This window comes from Notothenia rossii (genome assembly GCF_949606895.1).
Source record: "Notothenia rossii genome assembly, chromosome: 8".
Lineage (NCBI taxonomy): Eukaryota > Metazoa > Chordata > Actinopteri > Perciformes > Nototheniidae > Notothenia > Notothenia rossii.
In genome coordinates, this window is record NC_136906.1 from 19,803,631 (window position 1) to 19,820,291 (window position 16,661).

Consider the following 16,661-nt stretch of genomic DNA (forward strand, 5'->3'; position numbering starts at 1 on the left):
TTAAAAAAAAGCTGTATTTGACATGACAAAAAAACGACAACTTCATCCAAATGAGCTTGCAACAAGTCATTATATCTGTGGGATCTAGCACTGTTTCAGTTACATAACACAGACGAAACACTTAGCTACAGGAAAATGATCACATATCGATAACTCACAGTAAATAGTTCATCTTCCTCTTCCTGCTGTTTTATTCTTGCAACTCTCTCCATCATCTCTCCTCACTGTTATCGTTATAATCTAGCGAAACAGCTGCATCGACTGCCTTTGATTTGTGATCTTTTATAGTCGCCTGTAAAAGTCCATCCCCCCCTTCCTCCTTTAGATCTGTCCTCAAGTGTTCCCAGTGTTATTAACGGCGTTTGGGAATCTAGTTGATTTAAATAAGAGTGCTGTACGTTCATAAGATCAATGTGAAGCTGTTTTAAGAGGGAATTTATGACACCAGGGAACCGTCTCGCCCTGCTCACTGTGCAGATTTTGAGCTGATATCATGAGCTCACATCCAGGCTGTGTGTTGTAAATCTTAGGAAAGGCCGCGAGTGGGGGTCAAATCATTTAGGATTTCATCACCGCGAATGAGGTTCAGCTACAACTTCATCATCACCAGCGCAGAGGGGCGAACAATCCCGCTCAGTGCTGCTGCCTTTTTATTAAACTGAGCGGAAATGAGTCTGATGTTTTCCAGGTTGTGGAAATAAACCGGAGGTGAGAGAGTTTGAAGGATGCTCTGTTCTCCTGCTCGGATGAAAAACACATACAGTATATCACCTTCGATCCTATGCAACACAACATTTGATAACAGCTATGTTATTAGCTTCAACTGTCCTTAAATGATACAAATGAAGAAGTTAGAAAACAAACCTAGATTGATGTGTTGTTGGCGAGAAGGATAGAGGGTGTGTCCAGAGAGCTGATGTAGACCTGAACCTGGAATATACTGACAACCTTCTGAGAGATTTTTACTCGCATGCTACATCCTGAACCAAGGATGCATGTAAACATGTATTTATTTATTTATTTATAACATCTTCTGTAGGTCTTCAGTGTCCTCATGTTCTCTTGCTGTTCCACCTCACAGTAACAAACTCTCATCTCCAGATATCATTTGTTTTCGGTAAGGCTGAATTTTAAATCTGAGTTTGAGAGTAGAATACACAACTCAGAATACAGAATATGTCACGTTATTAGAGTACACCGAAAATGTGTAAGTGTAGTTTGAAGGTGAATGTTGAGTTGTTTAGTTTGAGCTGAATTAGCGTAGATAATGTAATTATCCTATATTGGAGATATTTGAACATTCAAAGATTGGGCTTTGGGAGGTTTAAATGGACATTTAGGAAAATGGTTCACTGTTGGACGTAGAAAACTGCCAAATTAATTCAAATCGTGCAGGCCTATTTTCATGGCATTCAACTCAATTAATGTTTTGTGTATATAAAATAAAATGAACTAATTAGCAAAGTACACTTTAGAATTTGGCGTGTTCACATTTAACTACACTGAACATCATTTGTCAAACATTGAAAAAATTGAAAAATGTAAGGATCACGATCTACCATTTGTAAATGGTATATCCCAGAATGGCAGAAGGTCACTGTGGATTTCACTGGATGAAGCTTTAAGTTAATGCCGGTCCAATAATTAAGGTCTGAGGGATTAGGTGGAGGTTTGTGGGAGTGTGGTGCTGTGCTGCAGGCAGGACTCAGCTCAGTCCTGCTGAGAGTACGCTTTAGGTCCTACAGCGCACAACGAGCCCACCTGATGGTCGGTTCAGCTCTGTCTTACAGCCCTTTCTCCGGCACAGCCAGAGACTTTACAAAGCATTACTTGTGTTTTTCCTCACCTTGGCCAACAGAGCCCACATTGTTACTGACTGCACTCTGTCTTTCTCTGGACCCTAAAGGCCCCTTTACACTTTGAGAATATGGGCAGAAAGTGGTAAAAGAAATGTGGTAAAATCTTCCAAAGCAGTGGCTGGAGATCGCTCTGTGGGACATGTCCACCGACAGGATTAGGATTCCACTTTGGTTTAGAAGAAACAGCAGCAAAACAGGAGACACAAAAGCACCTCCATGTTTGTTGACACGTAAAGATGTCACAAGGCTTTCACACAATTCAATTTTTTAGCAGAGATGGGTTAGACTGACTGATGTAGAATAGACTTGAAAAGCAGACAAAGCATTACACATGATGAGTTGTTTAATTGACATCTCTCTGTGGTCACATTATCATTTATCAATTTGGTTGACATCACCCCGTGTATGAGTCAGTGTGAACTAGTTCAAACTCTGCTTTCGCATCATAACTTTGTATTCTGGGAAGCAACACTGAATGTTATTGGTCAGTGTTAGTGTTAACAAACATTTTATCATGGAAAAGTTAAACTTTTTCCTCGAGTTGTCTATCATATGAGTCAATTCCTTTATAACTCATTTGACTTTGCTTTCAGAACTGCACCCATCTTGCCCCACTTGAATGTGTTATTGCTGCTTCCAAATATGGTTTCTCAGTTGATTTTGGACAAAGCCATACTCCAGGTTTGGCTAGTGGATGCCACACAGCTGTTTTAAACAAGGTTGTTCATGTTTCTAGTGCTGGATCACAAATAGAAGCAAACCAGTTTCCTCCTGCGCTGCTGATTACATGATTGTGATGGGCGTAGGTGAGGTGTTGCTGTTATAGCATGAGGTGTTTACTTGGCCTGCTTTCTGGGAATGCCTCTCTCCGTGGGTGCTGCTTCTCAGGGACTCTTCTGAGAAGCGGACAGCTCTCACCCCAGACGACCAGAAGGCTATGACGCACGCTGCTGTGACACCAGTGATTCACTGGTTCCCTGTTCCTGGATCTGTGAAACCTCATCCTGCCCCTTCATCACTGTTCCTGCCCCGCACCGTGACCTCTTATGTCCGAGTGTGTCTACACCTCTCAACTAAGACACTGAGACGGACCACAAGCAGGCGAGATCCCTCCCACTCACTCTGACAGCAGCCGAGGGTGATGCTGCACGTCTTGTGTCAGTATATCATAGCAGAGAGAAGGCCTGTAAAGAACAGAAGCAAAAAAAGATAGGGTTCAATACTGGACAGGTATTCTTTTAAGGGTTTATGGACATATCCATTCAACCCACCCTTCCTGTGCAGAGCTTGTGGCTCTTTTTTAAACACTTCCTGATTTCGTCCTCTGCTCCCGTCTCAAAAGCTTAATCATTTAAACATTTAACACATTAAACAGATGTTTTGTTTTGGCTGATGCTGTCTTCATCCTTCCGGGAGGAGAGTCTTTTAAATAAATGCAATGCAATGCAGCATAACATGCAGGCTGGATACTAGGAATAAAGATATCATTTGTTAAAAGCAATGTCATTGTAATGCTAATCCAAACATTTCCTGCGTTATTAAATGCTGTGTTTCAAATGGACTGCGGTTGAGTACCTGATACTGGTACAGAATTTAGTTCCACCTCCTGAGAAGTTTAGGTTCAGTAGCTCGCCCTGAAAGTGGAGGGAAATACAGTGGAAACTGTATTTCACTGAAACACTGAAGTTCCTTCAGTGGAAAATCCCTGATACAGTATAAAAGCAAGAGGCTATAAATAAGGAATGATTCGGAGAGAGGAGTCGAGAAAGCAGTGGGGTGAAACAAGTATGAAGGAGAGCTTTCTGGACTCCCAACAGGTTCGCTGCTCCTTTGGTGGCTCCTCCTCCTTTTCTATGTATTCTCCATCAGCACATCATCTCAGGAGTAAACAGACCCACAGACATGTGGTGCGGACATCCCAGCGTTCAGGGCAAAAAGAAACGGCTTTGTTTGGAAAGTGCTCAGAGCCGAGCCGCGGGAGGTCAAATGACTGTCTAACATCTGTCAGTCATCCTCCAACGAGCCGAAACCTGACGGCACCTCACTGCCTCCATTAGTCTGCATCCCACATCACCTACAGCTGCAGCTGCTCGCTTATACCTGCCAGCTTCTTCACAGCCGCAAGAGGCTTCTTTATTTGCAAAGCTGCTAATATTGTATTTTCCTTGATTCATCTTTTTGCAGCGATAAAGACACAATGAAATAAGAGTTTCAATGTTAAACTCTTTATAAATAATACATAAAGGTGTTTTCATGGTTGCTTATTTAGTTATAAATATGTAATGTTATAGAAAAGTACTTTTCAAAGATTTGAAGGCAAGTTATTGTACTTGACACATTTTAAAAAGTGAGCATTTTTTGGTTTCTGACATGTAATAAGCTAAAACTGACCATAATGGAGGACTAACCGGAATTCCCTAATCATAATCGCAGTTTAGCTGTATGAGAAGATTATATTTAACAAAGTATTAAAGAAAGTCTCCAATGGTATTCGAGCTCCCTTTGTTCTTCATATTGAACGTTGTGTTTTAAAGCTGGTCAGATAATTTGTAAAAAGCAGGCAAATGGTCATCACAAGCAGCAGATGTCAATCCACTTAACCAGATGCATTCCCTCTTTTAAAATATACAGGAAGTTAATAGTTTTAGTGAAAGAAATGTCAGTTTGTTGCATTTACTTTTTAAAAGGGAATTATTGCAGTCTAAATTACTAAAATGTCCTAATTTGTGCCTCCTCTACTTCCTGTTCTAACAGGTGGAAGCAAACAGGCTTTCATAGAGGGCTGTGGAGTGTAGTCTATTTTCAAATCGCTGAACAATTTGATTGGATGCTTCTCTGAAATGATACCCTGTCTGCATTATGTTACACTTTTAGATATGTCACGCTAAAGATGTTCTAACTGTCATTTGACCATGTCTTTAAGTCTTCACACAACTTTTATCATGCAGCACTGACATGTTTTCAGAGCCAGAGATCTGTGTGTGTGTGTGTGTGTGTGTGTGTGTGTGTGTGTGTGTGTGTGTGTGTGTGTGTGTGTGTGTGTGTGTGTGTGTGTGTGTGTGTGTGTGTGTGTGTGTGTGTGTGTGTGTGTGTGTGTGTGTGTGTGTGTGTGTGTGTGTGTGTGTGTGTGTGTGTGTGTGTGTGTGTGTGTGTGTATGTGTGTGCGTGCGTGCCTCCCCTGCCTTAGCGGGGTCATTACCAAGATGAATATAGTGATTATAAGAATGAATAAGGTGTGATTATGAAGATGAATAAGGCGATTAGGGCTCTTGTCACTGCTGCTGGGGCGGCTGTTCATTAGGGGGGGGGGAGATGTCAGCGAGTAACACGCGTGAACCCATTACCTTTTCATCCACTGGGGATTCATACACACATACCTATACATGCATACACATGGGAGTGCTGCAACAGCAGACCAGAGGAGGCCATTTGTGTTCATGTGTGCAGTTAAATGACCCGTGCATGCAATATATCTCTTTCCATTGGCTGCTCCGTGCTGTAATCCCGTTTATGTGTTTGACCTGAAAGGAGGAGTGCACACCTGACTGCAGGCTGCTGTGTGGAGCTATCGCTAGATGCAGGGGGCGAAGATGTACGCAGATCTTTGACTTAAGTAACAGTAATAATGTCGTTATTGAATATTCTGATACAAGTGAAACCCCTGCCTTCGAAAAAGTAGCTAGGTAAAAGTATTAGCATAAAGATACATGTGAACCACAAAAAAGTACTCATTATGCAGAATGGCATTTCTCACAATAATACATATTAACAATAATGATTTAATTATATTTAATGATGTATTAATGTGTAAGGATCCCCATGTTGCAGGCTGTACAAGTGTAGTTAAAGGACTACTTACTTAATTAATCATAAAACATTGTAATTTATTAGTTGATATTTTGTATAGGCTATACCAGTGGTTCTCAAACCTTTTTCAATAATGTACCCCCTTTGAAAAATAGATTCAGCCAAGTACCCCCTGATCAGCGCAAAAACAATTTGCACCATCAGTGTCTGATTCATTAAAACAACAACCTTGTAACTGAGAAACACTTAAATGCTAAATTTCAAATGTTTACAATCCATCACTTAATTCATGGCAAACCAATTTTAACATCATACAATAACACTAAGACGACATTACTTGCATCGAACTGATCTTTTTAATAAGTTCTACTTACAATTCAGTGAGAAACATGGGCTTGTGCTTCATCTTTGTCATTCTCGGTGACAGGGTGTCAAACTGCAGTTATTACACTTCGCATTTTGAAATATGTGTAACTCTATTAATATAAAACCCACACTGGTTAAACTTTGTTACTTTTCCTAAAATTCGTATATTTATTTATTTATTTTGGGGCGTGGGGAATGAAGAGAAAAAAGTATATGAGCATTTTATGAGCACGGGATTTTGACCCCTCATAAACATAAGCCTATGCATAATGCTGCGCTATACTTTACGGCCACACGTCGTTGCCAAGCAACGCTTATTGTTTAGGTCCATTGATAAGCAGGCAGTCATATAATTAACTAGAACTAGCTAGATCTGATAGATTTGGACATAAATGCGAGTGAAGTATAACCGGACGCAAGAGAGAGAGAAAGAGTTAGACCTAACAAACCTACTGTAGCAAGTTCATCTACTCTGGAACTAGCTAAACTAGTTATAAATATATTTATTCTTTACTGTCGGGTCACTTATTACAGGTTCAGCGAGCAGCACGAGACTGACGGGCTGTCAGGAGAGGGAGAGGAAAAGACAGCACCCGTTTATTTTTCCCATTTTATTATCCAGAATGACTGTAAACTTTTGAATAAAGTAGTTAATCTACTATTAGTAGTTTGTTTAAATACATTAATTATGTTTGTTTTTTTCATTAACATAAAATAAATCTCACGTACCCCCTGGCCTGCAAATTCAATTGAATGAGGGAATCGTATAATATTCACCGCTGAAATGTGGTGAAGTCAAAATATAAAGTAGCAGGAGATAAATAATAAAAACAATTGTTTTACCAAGGTACGTGTACAGTCCTTGAGTGAGGGTAGTTACATACCAGCAGTGCTGTCTGGTACTGTAACAGCGGCTGACTAACGCTGCCTGCTGTGTCACTGAAGCCGCTGTGTGTCCAGGGGTTAGAGACACCTCATGTGTTCCTCTCCTATCCCAGATAGCTATATCCATGGCAACCGAAGAGAACGGTTCTGATGTCCACATGGCAACGGCTGCCGTAGGGACTGAGGATGGAGGAGGAGGATGTGGGGGAGGGGAGCAGGGGGGAGGGGGGGTTTCTGGATGCTGACGCACTCGGTGGCTGCCTGGAAAGTTTTTGAGAATGCCGCCCACTGACAAATCAGAAGTGGGCTTACATCTCTCTCTCTCTCTAACTCTTTTTAAACGGCACCTCCTACTCAGTCAAGAGTCCACCTGACCCCCCTGCACCCTCCCCCTCCCATCATGCACCTCCTCCGTGTTTGTGTCTCATCAAACCTTTGTCTCTGTCTGCATCGCTGTGGCAGCTGTGATCATGTTTGATTCGCTGTTTTGAGGGATTTGTGCGTGGGCAGGCCGATCGGGAGATCTCTCTCCTCGGGCGTCCAGGAAGGATCCGTCCGGCTCCAATACTTCTCCTACCTGAAGATTATGGGCAGTGTGATGAGAGCCAATGTGAATACAATGTGGAGACAAGGGACTGTGACAGTGTCCGCACAAGTGCAATAGCAGCATATGTGGAAAGGTTACGCCAGATTTCGATTATTTCCAAAAATCTGTCAGTAATCCATGCTTGTATTTGATTTGGTTATTATGTGTTGTATATTTAAATCCATGGCTACTCCTTTTGAATTCCGGTCCAGCCTTCTTTTTTTGTTATTTAAAGTACTTTCATCCAAGGTCGTAGTTCAGTTTCCTTTGGGTTAAAGGTTTGATTGGTGGATGGCCATCATGCACATTTAAAATTGACATAACTTTATTTCCAGTAACAATGTTTACATTCTTTAAATTCACTTTGTAATTCGGAAAGCTTTGCCTTGTCTCAATATTGAATAGGAGACTTTATGCTGCATTTGCATTTATTTATTTACTGTAGCCTAATGGAGAGTGATAATCAAGGCAAGCTGAAACTAGAACTAGTGTCTTACTGACAGGGGATCATCATTCTAAACAACCTGACTGTCATAGAGCGAGGGGGGAGACATGATAATTGTTTTAACATGGAGATAACACCACACTTTTTCAACAATCTTTTCTTAAAGGTTTTCTGTTAGAATTGGTTGTACACACCAAAAACACTGCACTTACCAACACACTCCAACAGCTGTGTTAGGTGGACATGATTGGCAGTTTTAGAGAGTTACAGAAGTTTCCAAATGTGTGTTCAGGGGAGTGTGGTTATCTTGTACCACCCTGGCGTCATTTGCACATCATTTAATAAAGGTAAACACATTGGACGGGTCTGCATAATGAGGCGATATTCCTTTGAGTGTCAGGACCAGGGACAGCAACCATCTGTTACTATAATTCTGCTGATTAAAAAGCATTCTCACATTATTGGGATCTCATTCTCAACATATATTACAGGTTAATTGGCCTTTGGTGTATCTTGACTAGAAGGTTTGCACCTTATAACAAGAACGTCAGCTAGTATCATGTCGCAGAAAGGTTTAGGCAACAAAATTACAAAAACATTGATCATACCCTTAACCAGGCCAGATATTTCCATCTTGGAAAAGAGAACAAAAGGGTTTATGTTCCTTCTTCCTGTCTGATAACCAGGAGCCAAAGGCTGTGCTTTAGTATCACTACCATAATAAAAACCTTCTCACCTGCATAACAAACTTTTTTTACCAGCCAATACCTAAATACTGGAATGCTTCCACATCGTGCCGGGCTCTGCCTCAGGTGGAACGGCTCCAAAGCCCTGCACATACACATGACCCTCAGCCCAGAGAAAGGAAAGGTTCTTTTTTTTAAAGCATGACTAAAGAGCAAAACAGCAGCGACGTCATGGAACCAGGAGAAACCTTACCTCGTGGTTGTGTGTTTGTGAAAATGGGCTTGAAGCTGACCGGATAAACCCCGGGTCCCTCAGGAGTGGACCCGAAGCCTCTATAAATCTACATCCACCCACCACCCTCCCCTTTTCTTTTCTCCACAACAACCCCCTTCTATATACTGCACTCCACTCTTGAGTGCTTCTCTTTCTCTCCAGGCTTGATGGTAATGAAGTGCTTTATGGCTGCAGAGGACGTGAGGGGACGCAGGGGGCACAGGGTTAGCACATACCGTAGCTCATATGGGGGGCACAGTGGCCAGCGATGACGGGGCTGATTGAGTAAATCTTGAAAAGCACACATCCTCCTCTTGAACACAGGCTCATACACATAGCCTGATCCAACACGAGGGTGCAAGGGGGCTTGGTGATCTCAGCAGGAGATCTCAGACAACCTCCACCTTTAATGGCGGCTCTATAAATGATTACCACATCAGTCGGGCTGAGCATGCAACACTCACCATCTGGGTTTCAGCAAAAACCTTAAAGCTTGATCTCAACGAGGGTGTCGAGTTTGGAGGGGTTTCATTTTTCATTTGTTGTGTTTGGCTTAATTATCTGAAGCCCTTTGAGACTCTAACAGTGATTAAAGGCTACACAAATAGGCTTGACTCACCGCCCTCAAAGTCAGGGAAAACGTGTTTCCACCTTGTTAGTTAATTCGTCATGTCATATTGTTTATCTTTAGAGAATTAAATGCGGAAAAATTCACAAAACCTTTGCCTTCTTATATATTAATATTCAAAACTCACAGTATTACCTTCCTACTTAGCTGCAATCTACTTTTTCCTCTCAGGCCAACATAAAAGGCCAGTTTTTATTCCAAAATGTATGATCAGTATGCTTTCATCACCATTTCAAATGAAGCGTCATACAATGGTTGGTTGTTCTCTCCACCCCTTTGGTCCAAAGTGAAATATTTGGTATTTCTAAACTACTATCTGACAAATTGTTATTAACTTTTTGTACAGATGATCCTTAGAGGATGAATCCTACTGACTTTTGGGAAAGTGTGACTTTTTCTCTGGCACTGCCATGATGAGGCATGATGTTTGCGCTTTTTAGGGAAATGTCTTAACATCCTTGGTAGGGCAGCTCGATTATGGCAAAAATCATAATCTCGGTTATTTGGGTCAATAATTGTAATTGCGATTATTAAATGCGATTATTCATTGACTTTGAAAATGTCCATTTATTGTAGACAAATAAATTGAACATTATTTTTTTAACAATTGATTACCCTGAACTTTAAGTATAATTCAACTGAAAAACCAACAACAACAACAATTATGAAAAATAAAAAAAAATAATAATAAAAAAATAATCGTTTTATTTCGATTACGTTGTTTTCGTAATCGTTGCATGCCACAATCGTAATCGCGATTAAAATACGATTAATTGAGCAGCCCTAATCCTTAGACATATTGAGAGACCCTTAAAAATCATTTGGGATCTTTAAATCACTTTTGAATGTTGCTACCTTGCCCTTTTGTCCAGTTTAATTCAGGTACATTTGAAACTGAAAAAAAGCAACTCACAGTTTGCTTGTGATTTTAGACACCTGATGCCTTCTTAGTAATCCAGTGCTGAAAGTGTTGCTCAGTGAATACAGGTGTTTCTCTTTATGTGATAAGTGTTTTGACCCACTACACACCTGAGCCTCCGGCAACACCTTTCCATTCAGCAGCCGTCCCCCTGCCAAAGCTCGTAATGGCCAGACAGCTCTCTCCACGCCTCGGCCCTGCGCTCACACTCACGTGGGGAGGTCTCTGAAATGAAAATGCCATTATAAAACATTTACCAGCCTGCTGAGTTTACATGTCTTACAAGAAAAGGACCGTTTGGAGCGGTTAAGTGTCACATCAATCTTTCAGCACGCTAATTGAAGTGGTTCCCCCAATAGGCCACTCTCCACAGCTGCTATTACAAATCTGCGGATGGGACGGCCAGCTGCAAACAAAATCTTACACCCACTTGATAACGTTGTTAAGACACACACATGGTGCTCTGTGGGTTGCTACTGCTGCTGCTAGTTTGCTCAGACAGCTCCACTGGCAGAGTGCAACGTAGTCGTATGTAAACACAAGTCATCTTTCAGTGAAATATGCTCTGAAAGGCGGCACACAGGCGTTCTCCCCTCCTGGAAATACAACTTATTTAGAGCTTATTTAAGCAGGCATGTAGAACATATTGTTATTTCCAGCAGCAGCCTGGGGGAGTAGTTGCAGGAGGTGGCGGGGTTACACCTACAGTATGCAACAGCTCAAATCTGAAAGCTGGCGTGCTACAGCTAGCTGCCGAGCATCTCCACTAAAGCTTCTGAGGATTACTTTGAGCTTTATGCTACCGCGTTAGTTAACAGAGATCAACCTTCCAGCTGATTGGAACGTGCCCAATTCTCTAATCTCCAGTCCGCTGCTGAAAGAGGAGCTTTACTTCATATATCTGAGTTCAAAACTATGCAGGTCCGTTAAACTCTGGAGGGCTTTTTCATGGCTCAGCAATTACTGAGGCCTGAACTGTGACACTCAAACTTGAAGTATTCCCCCTTCCACACCATACCCTCTCTGTCCTTCAAAAGCTTTCTGTTCCCTGCCCTACCTCTATGTATCCTACCGGCACAGGCACAACCTGACGTTTTTGAATTTGGCTTTGACCTCGACTTCTACAACTTCTACAGTAGATCTTTATGGAGTGGTAATGCTGGCCTGATATAAGAAGACATTTGGTCATATTTTAAGGTCAAATTAGCCCTCTGATCGACAAGTGTGACCCAAATGGTCATGCAGTCTGAGGGGTTAAGAAACAAAGTCACAGCGATGGAAATTTGACAAGAAACCGGCAACATCAAATGGTTGGGAAGCGTACTTATTCCCAAGCCATGATGAATGTAGAACAACTGGATACGTTTGTGGAATTATGGCAACATCAGGAGTGCTTGTTTAATGTCTTTTGCAATACGTCAATAAGTCTTATTATGACATTACATGTTATTTATTAGACGCTTTTATCCAAAGCGACTTACATACTCAATACTGTGAGCAATCCCCACAGGAGCAATTTGGGGTGAAGTGTCTTGCCCAGGGACACAACGACATGCTGACTGCAGTGGGGTTTGAACCTGTGCCACCTTGATCCGAACACCAATGCTCTATCCACACGCCATTTAGAGATCCCAAGTCCCTAAAATTGCCACTATTTTTTTCCTGCAACTTGACTCAATCTTCTGATGTTTGCGTTCTTACGATCAAGATATAGAAAAATCATGGACTGGTTTCCCACCCTTTGAAATCTGTTCCAAATTCTTTTAACCCCTATTTCAATATCCTCGAGTGTTCACCAAATAAGGAGATTGTAACTCTGTGAAATTCATACATGCAACTAAAATGCACATTTCCATTAAATATTTTTGCCCCATTTGGATGGAAACTGTGGAAATGACATTGAGACAATCAAAACAAACATCTGTCCACATACGTCCTGAGCTGAGTCTCTGAACAGATGGCGGCGGATGCATAACCGCAGGTAGCTGCGACACAAAAACTGTACGCAGGTGTGAGAGCGGATCGAGGCCGCTTTGATGGCCCTTTTTTCCAGGTGACACTCTCTCTAATGTCTGAGTGGTCAACACCAGGGGGTCCCCCCTCTTTCCGCTGTTTGTGGGCCGTTCACAAAGTAATAACCGCACCCTGCTGTGCCCATCATGCCTCACTGCCAAAACCTCCTCGTCAACACCTGGCACCATGGTAACCAACACCTGTTCACCTAATTAGAGGGACACTGGAGGGAGAGGAGATGAAGAAGTTAATGGAACGCTAATCTGGTCCAATCAAACGCCCAGGCATCTGCCTTTTCAAAGCAGCAGCAGGTCGCCGTAATGGACGCCTTATGGGCGCCTCCCCCGCCACGCCACCTTGATTGACCTCATCAATGCCAAAACTATATTGAGAGGCTGCAAATAGTAGAGGGCAGACAGGGGGAATTGGGAAAGAAAGGGAAGTCGGCATGCAGCTTCCTGGATGGACAAAGTAGCCGGACGGCAAGGTGTCAGCCAAATGAACGAGCATTAAGAGACGAGGTTTCCGTGCACAGCAGTTGGAGCGGCTCCAGGTCGCACCAGCTGCGCTGCTCTTGTTTACAAGCCGCCACCTGCTGCCGGGTTCTCAGGTCTGCTTTCTGAAGAGTCACTATGAGAGCCATGACCAGAGAAAAAGAGTCCTCTATGAAAACAGTTTTGACACTATCTTTGATGACAATTAAAGAAAAACAAAAGTATGGAAGCCCAGTAGAGACAAAAATAAGACTAAAACACATCCTATATAAGTCATTATTATAATAAACTTTCTCAAAATAATGACTTGGCATTTTAAACACACAACATAGTATCTCAAAATAGCATGATGATGTCATTCTTTTGAGAAATGATGTTATTATTTTGAGATACTAGATCAATATTTCGAGAACGTTTTTCAAATGTTCATCACATCAGAGGAATTGTGCTTTGGAAAAAAAAATGTGTGAGATACTAAAAGGTTTTGCATCTTGGCTGTTTGTCTAGTAGTTCATGTCTTCTTGTATGAACTCAACTGAACTGTGTTTCTGTTTCTCTCCACAGGAAACTTAAAAGGGATGTGTAAACAGATAGACCACTTTCCTGAGGAAACAGATTACCAAGCGGACACATCCGAGTACTTCTTACGTGAGTATTTTTGAGTATTCCCTATTTTCACACGCAGAAACCCTGTTCACAAATTAGATTGACAGTATTTTTCTGTTCAAGTGTTTAAACATTACAATAAATCACTCCACGCTTTTCACCCCAATGCAAGAGATTTTGAATATTTTTTAAATCTGTCCCACTTTCCTTTGCTCTGTCTCAGACTGCAGCACAGTGCTAGTAGAACTGCCTTTGGCCCGTGTGTCATGGCTGTCTCTGCTTTCTCCAAGCAGCTCGTCTGTTTTTACTGCTTGGCTGTGTGTAACATAACGTGCAGTGTTACAGTCGGCTGTGTACCCTGTAAACACAGCCCATTGATTTCTGCTCTCTTTCCCTTTGTGCAAGCAAGACAGAGATGCTTGTCGAGCTCATTTGCCTGCTAATCCTAAAAATCACAACAATGACTCTGAGCTTGTGATGTACTGTACACTATCGTTTGCTCATTACTCTCTTCTGATTGGCCAGTTAATGTGATGGAGACATTTAGACACAGTGTAGCAACGACACGTTTCTATGGTTATAGCTCTATTCCAGCAATGTGTATCTTTCAGTAATACAGATAATAATCAGGTACAAATACTTAAAATTGAGATTTATGTATTTGAAATAAACTTTTTTTGGGATAGTTACTGAAATTCTTCAGTTGTGCTGTCCTCTTTGTTGTGAGGACATGTTTTGGCAATCAGCTTTGATAGCGAAACTTTTTGGAGAGCATTAGTCCACATTTGTTGGTGGATCATATCAATATTTTTACGTTTATATGGACACATTAAAGATTGTAATATTTATTCGAAATAGCGTATTCCACTCATCACTCAAAGTCCCAGTATAATAAGTTGTTTAATGGGTTAACATTAATTGAGTAAAAATGATGTATGTTTGTTTATTAACTGGCCCTTTGCCCCCTGTCCTTTGGCAAAAATTACCCTGGGGAAGAGCAAGTATGCCGTCACTAAAGGCTTTATAGTTTGTTTGTTTTTTGGAACTTGCCAACACCTAAAATCTCAACTTGATGTATACAATTGGTGAAGTAAATGGATTTCTTTATTAAATGTGATTATTTGCCACATTAGTTGCCAACTCCTTGCTGACCCCTGATGTGGGACACCCCTCCTCCTCATCCTCCTTCTCTGTTCCTCCCCCACCCTGCTCTAGCCTGCAGTGGTTTTAAACTAGAAGTCAAAAAGTGTCCGTCTCCTCGTCTCCATCAGCAGGGACAGTAATTGAGGCCTCTCAGAGAGCAGAGCAGTGCGTGACAGTGCTGGAGATTAAGCCCAGCCAATTAGGCTGTGTTTGACTTAGTGCTCTGAGCGGTTGTTCCCGTCCATATGTGCCAGAGAGGACGGTTATGATAACAGCTCTGGTAATGATTCTAACAATGCCAGAGCACTGGCTAAGGCAGATCTGTCTTTATAAAGAGGTGTCTCTCAGCTGGGGATGACAAGGTCGTGGGGCCGAGGCCTCACTCGGGCCTGGGACCACAGACGCTCGTTTGCATGCGTGTGTGTGAGTGTTAACCTCTTCACAGGCTGTGATTGGAGGAGAAGGCCGCAGTGCTCCCAGTGGCTTGCCAATTAGGACACTCACATCCATAAATATTTCAGCCTCCTTCTTATATAGGTCAGGCCTCTCTCGATCGCTGTCTCTCACACTCTGCCTCTCTTCACCCTCACACCCGGATTATTACATGACAGGAGTCATTTAGTTCCTGTTGTCCTCTCTCTGGATTGAAAGGGAGACTTGGCCATTCAGAGCGTTTTCAAAAAGGGTGCATAAAGATGTCACACAGGACATCTTGGTTGGTTCTGGATGTATTTTTTTATATCTGCCAATTTCCCTTTCGTGGACACACACCTGGTATTTCCATAATGAGGAGTTTCACGGCGCCTCTGGGTGGCCAAAGACAGAAAAAGGCTGCCTCTGCTTTCACATGCAGAATTGGGAGAGCGGGGGATAGTTATGCAACATAAATTATGTCATTTCAGGTGAAGGGCCCAGCGGAAGTGACGTCAATGGGGAACTCGCCGGTCAAAAAAATTGAGGGGACACACTGGTGATGTCATAATACAGCGTAGAGAGGGGGAAGGACATATTTGGTGCCGAGTGGAAATCACACAAATATTCTGTTAAACATGCCCCCCCTGCTTCATCAAACACACACTCTGATCTGCTGTCCTTATGCTAACACACACACGCATCCACCACATATCAGTAGCTTCTGTGTGTGTGTGTGTGTGTGTGTGTGTGTGTGTGTGTGTGTGTGTGTGTGTGTGTGTGTGTGTGTGTGTGTGTGTGTGTGTGTGTGTGTGTGTGTGTGTGTGTGTGTGTGTGTGTGTGTGTGTGTGTGTGTGTGTGTGTGTGTGTGTGTGTGTGTGTGTGTGTGTGTGTGTGTGTGTGTGTGTTCCATGAGCTCTCCCAATAGCAAGGCAGTTTGCACATCCACACGGGGTTATATAAGCCAGCTGAGGCACACTAAAGCGCCAGTGGGTTTTTAGATCATGCCGTGTCGGAGCTCCCATCCTCCACTGCTCTACTGGGTGCTAAGCAGCTGAGAGAGAAGAAAGAGGGAAAGAAAACGCCCTGTTACGCAAGCTACTAATGCTGAATGGAAAGACATCAATTCACTGTAATACAGAGAAGGAAATCATGTGAGGGGAGTAAGACGAGTTTGATGTGTCGGATCTACCATGGAGGCATTGGAGTCAACAGTTTTGCTAGTTTATTATCTTCCAAAAATGTTTGTATGTAAATGCGGTGGCCTTTTTTGTAGATTTCATAGACCAAACAATAACTTATGACTATAAATATGACTGATGTGATTAATCAAGTGTCCATATACATGACAATCATTTATCAGTAAATTGTGTAAGCCGTAAACAAAAAAATTGTGTGCAGCTTTCTTCCATAGTTTCACTGCTGAGTTATTCGATGCAACCTGTATTTATTTAGGCTGGTGTGGGGTTTCTTGCATCTGGCCGCAAAATGTTCTGCTGCTTCAGGCTGCGTGGTGTCGCATCACAAACCACAGTTTTG

The 16,661-nt window shown here is 42.2% G+C and overlaps 1 protein-coding gene across 1 annotated transcript in view; it reads left to right on the forward strand.

The window, feature by feature from the left end:
• The window catches only part of cacng2a (calcium channel, voltage-dependent, gamma subunit 2a), a 63,644-nt gene that overhangs the window by 30,767 nt on the left and 16,216 nt on the right, over window positions 1–16,661 (forward strand). The window contains exon 2 of the mRNA XM_079642682.1: window positions 13,527–13,610. Within this exon, the coding sequence (XP_079498808.1) occupies window positions 13,527–13,610 (84 nt within the window). The remainder of the gene's footprint in view (window positions 1–13,526; window positions 13,611–16,661) is intronic.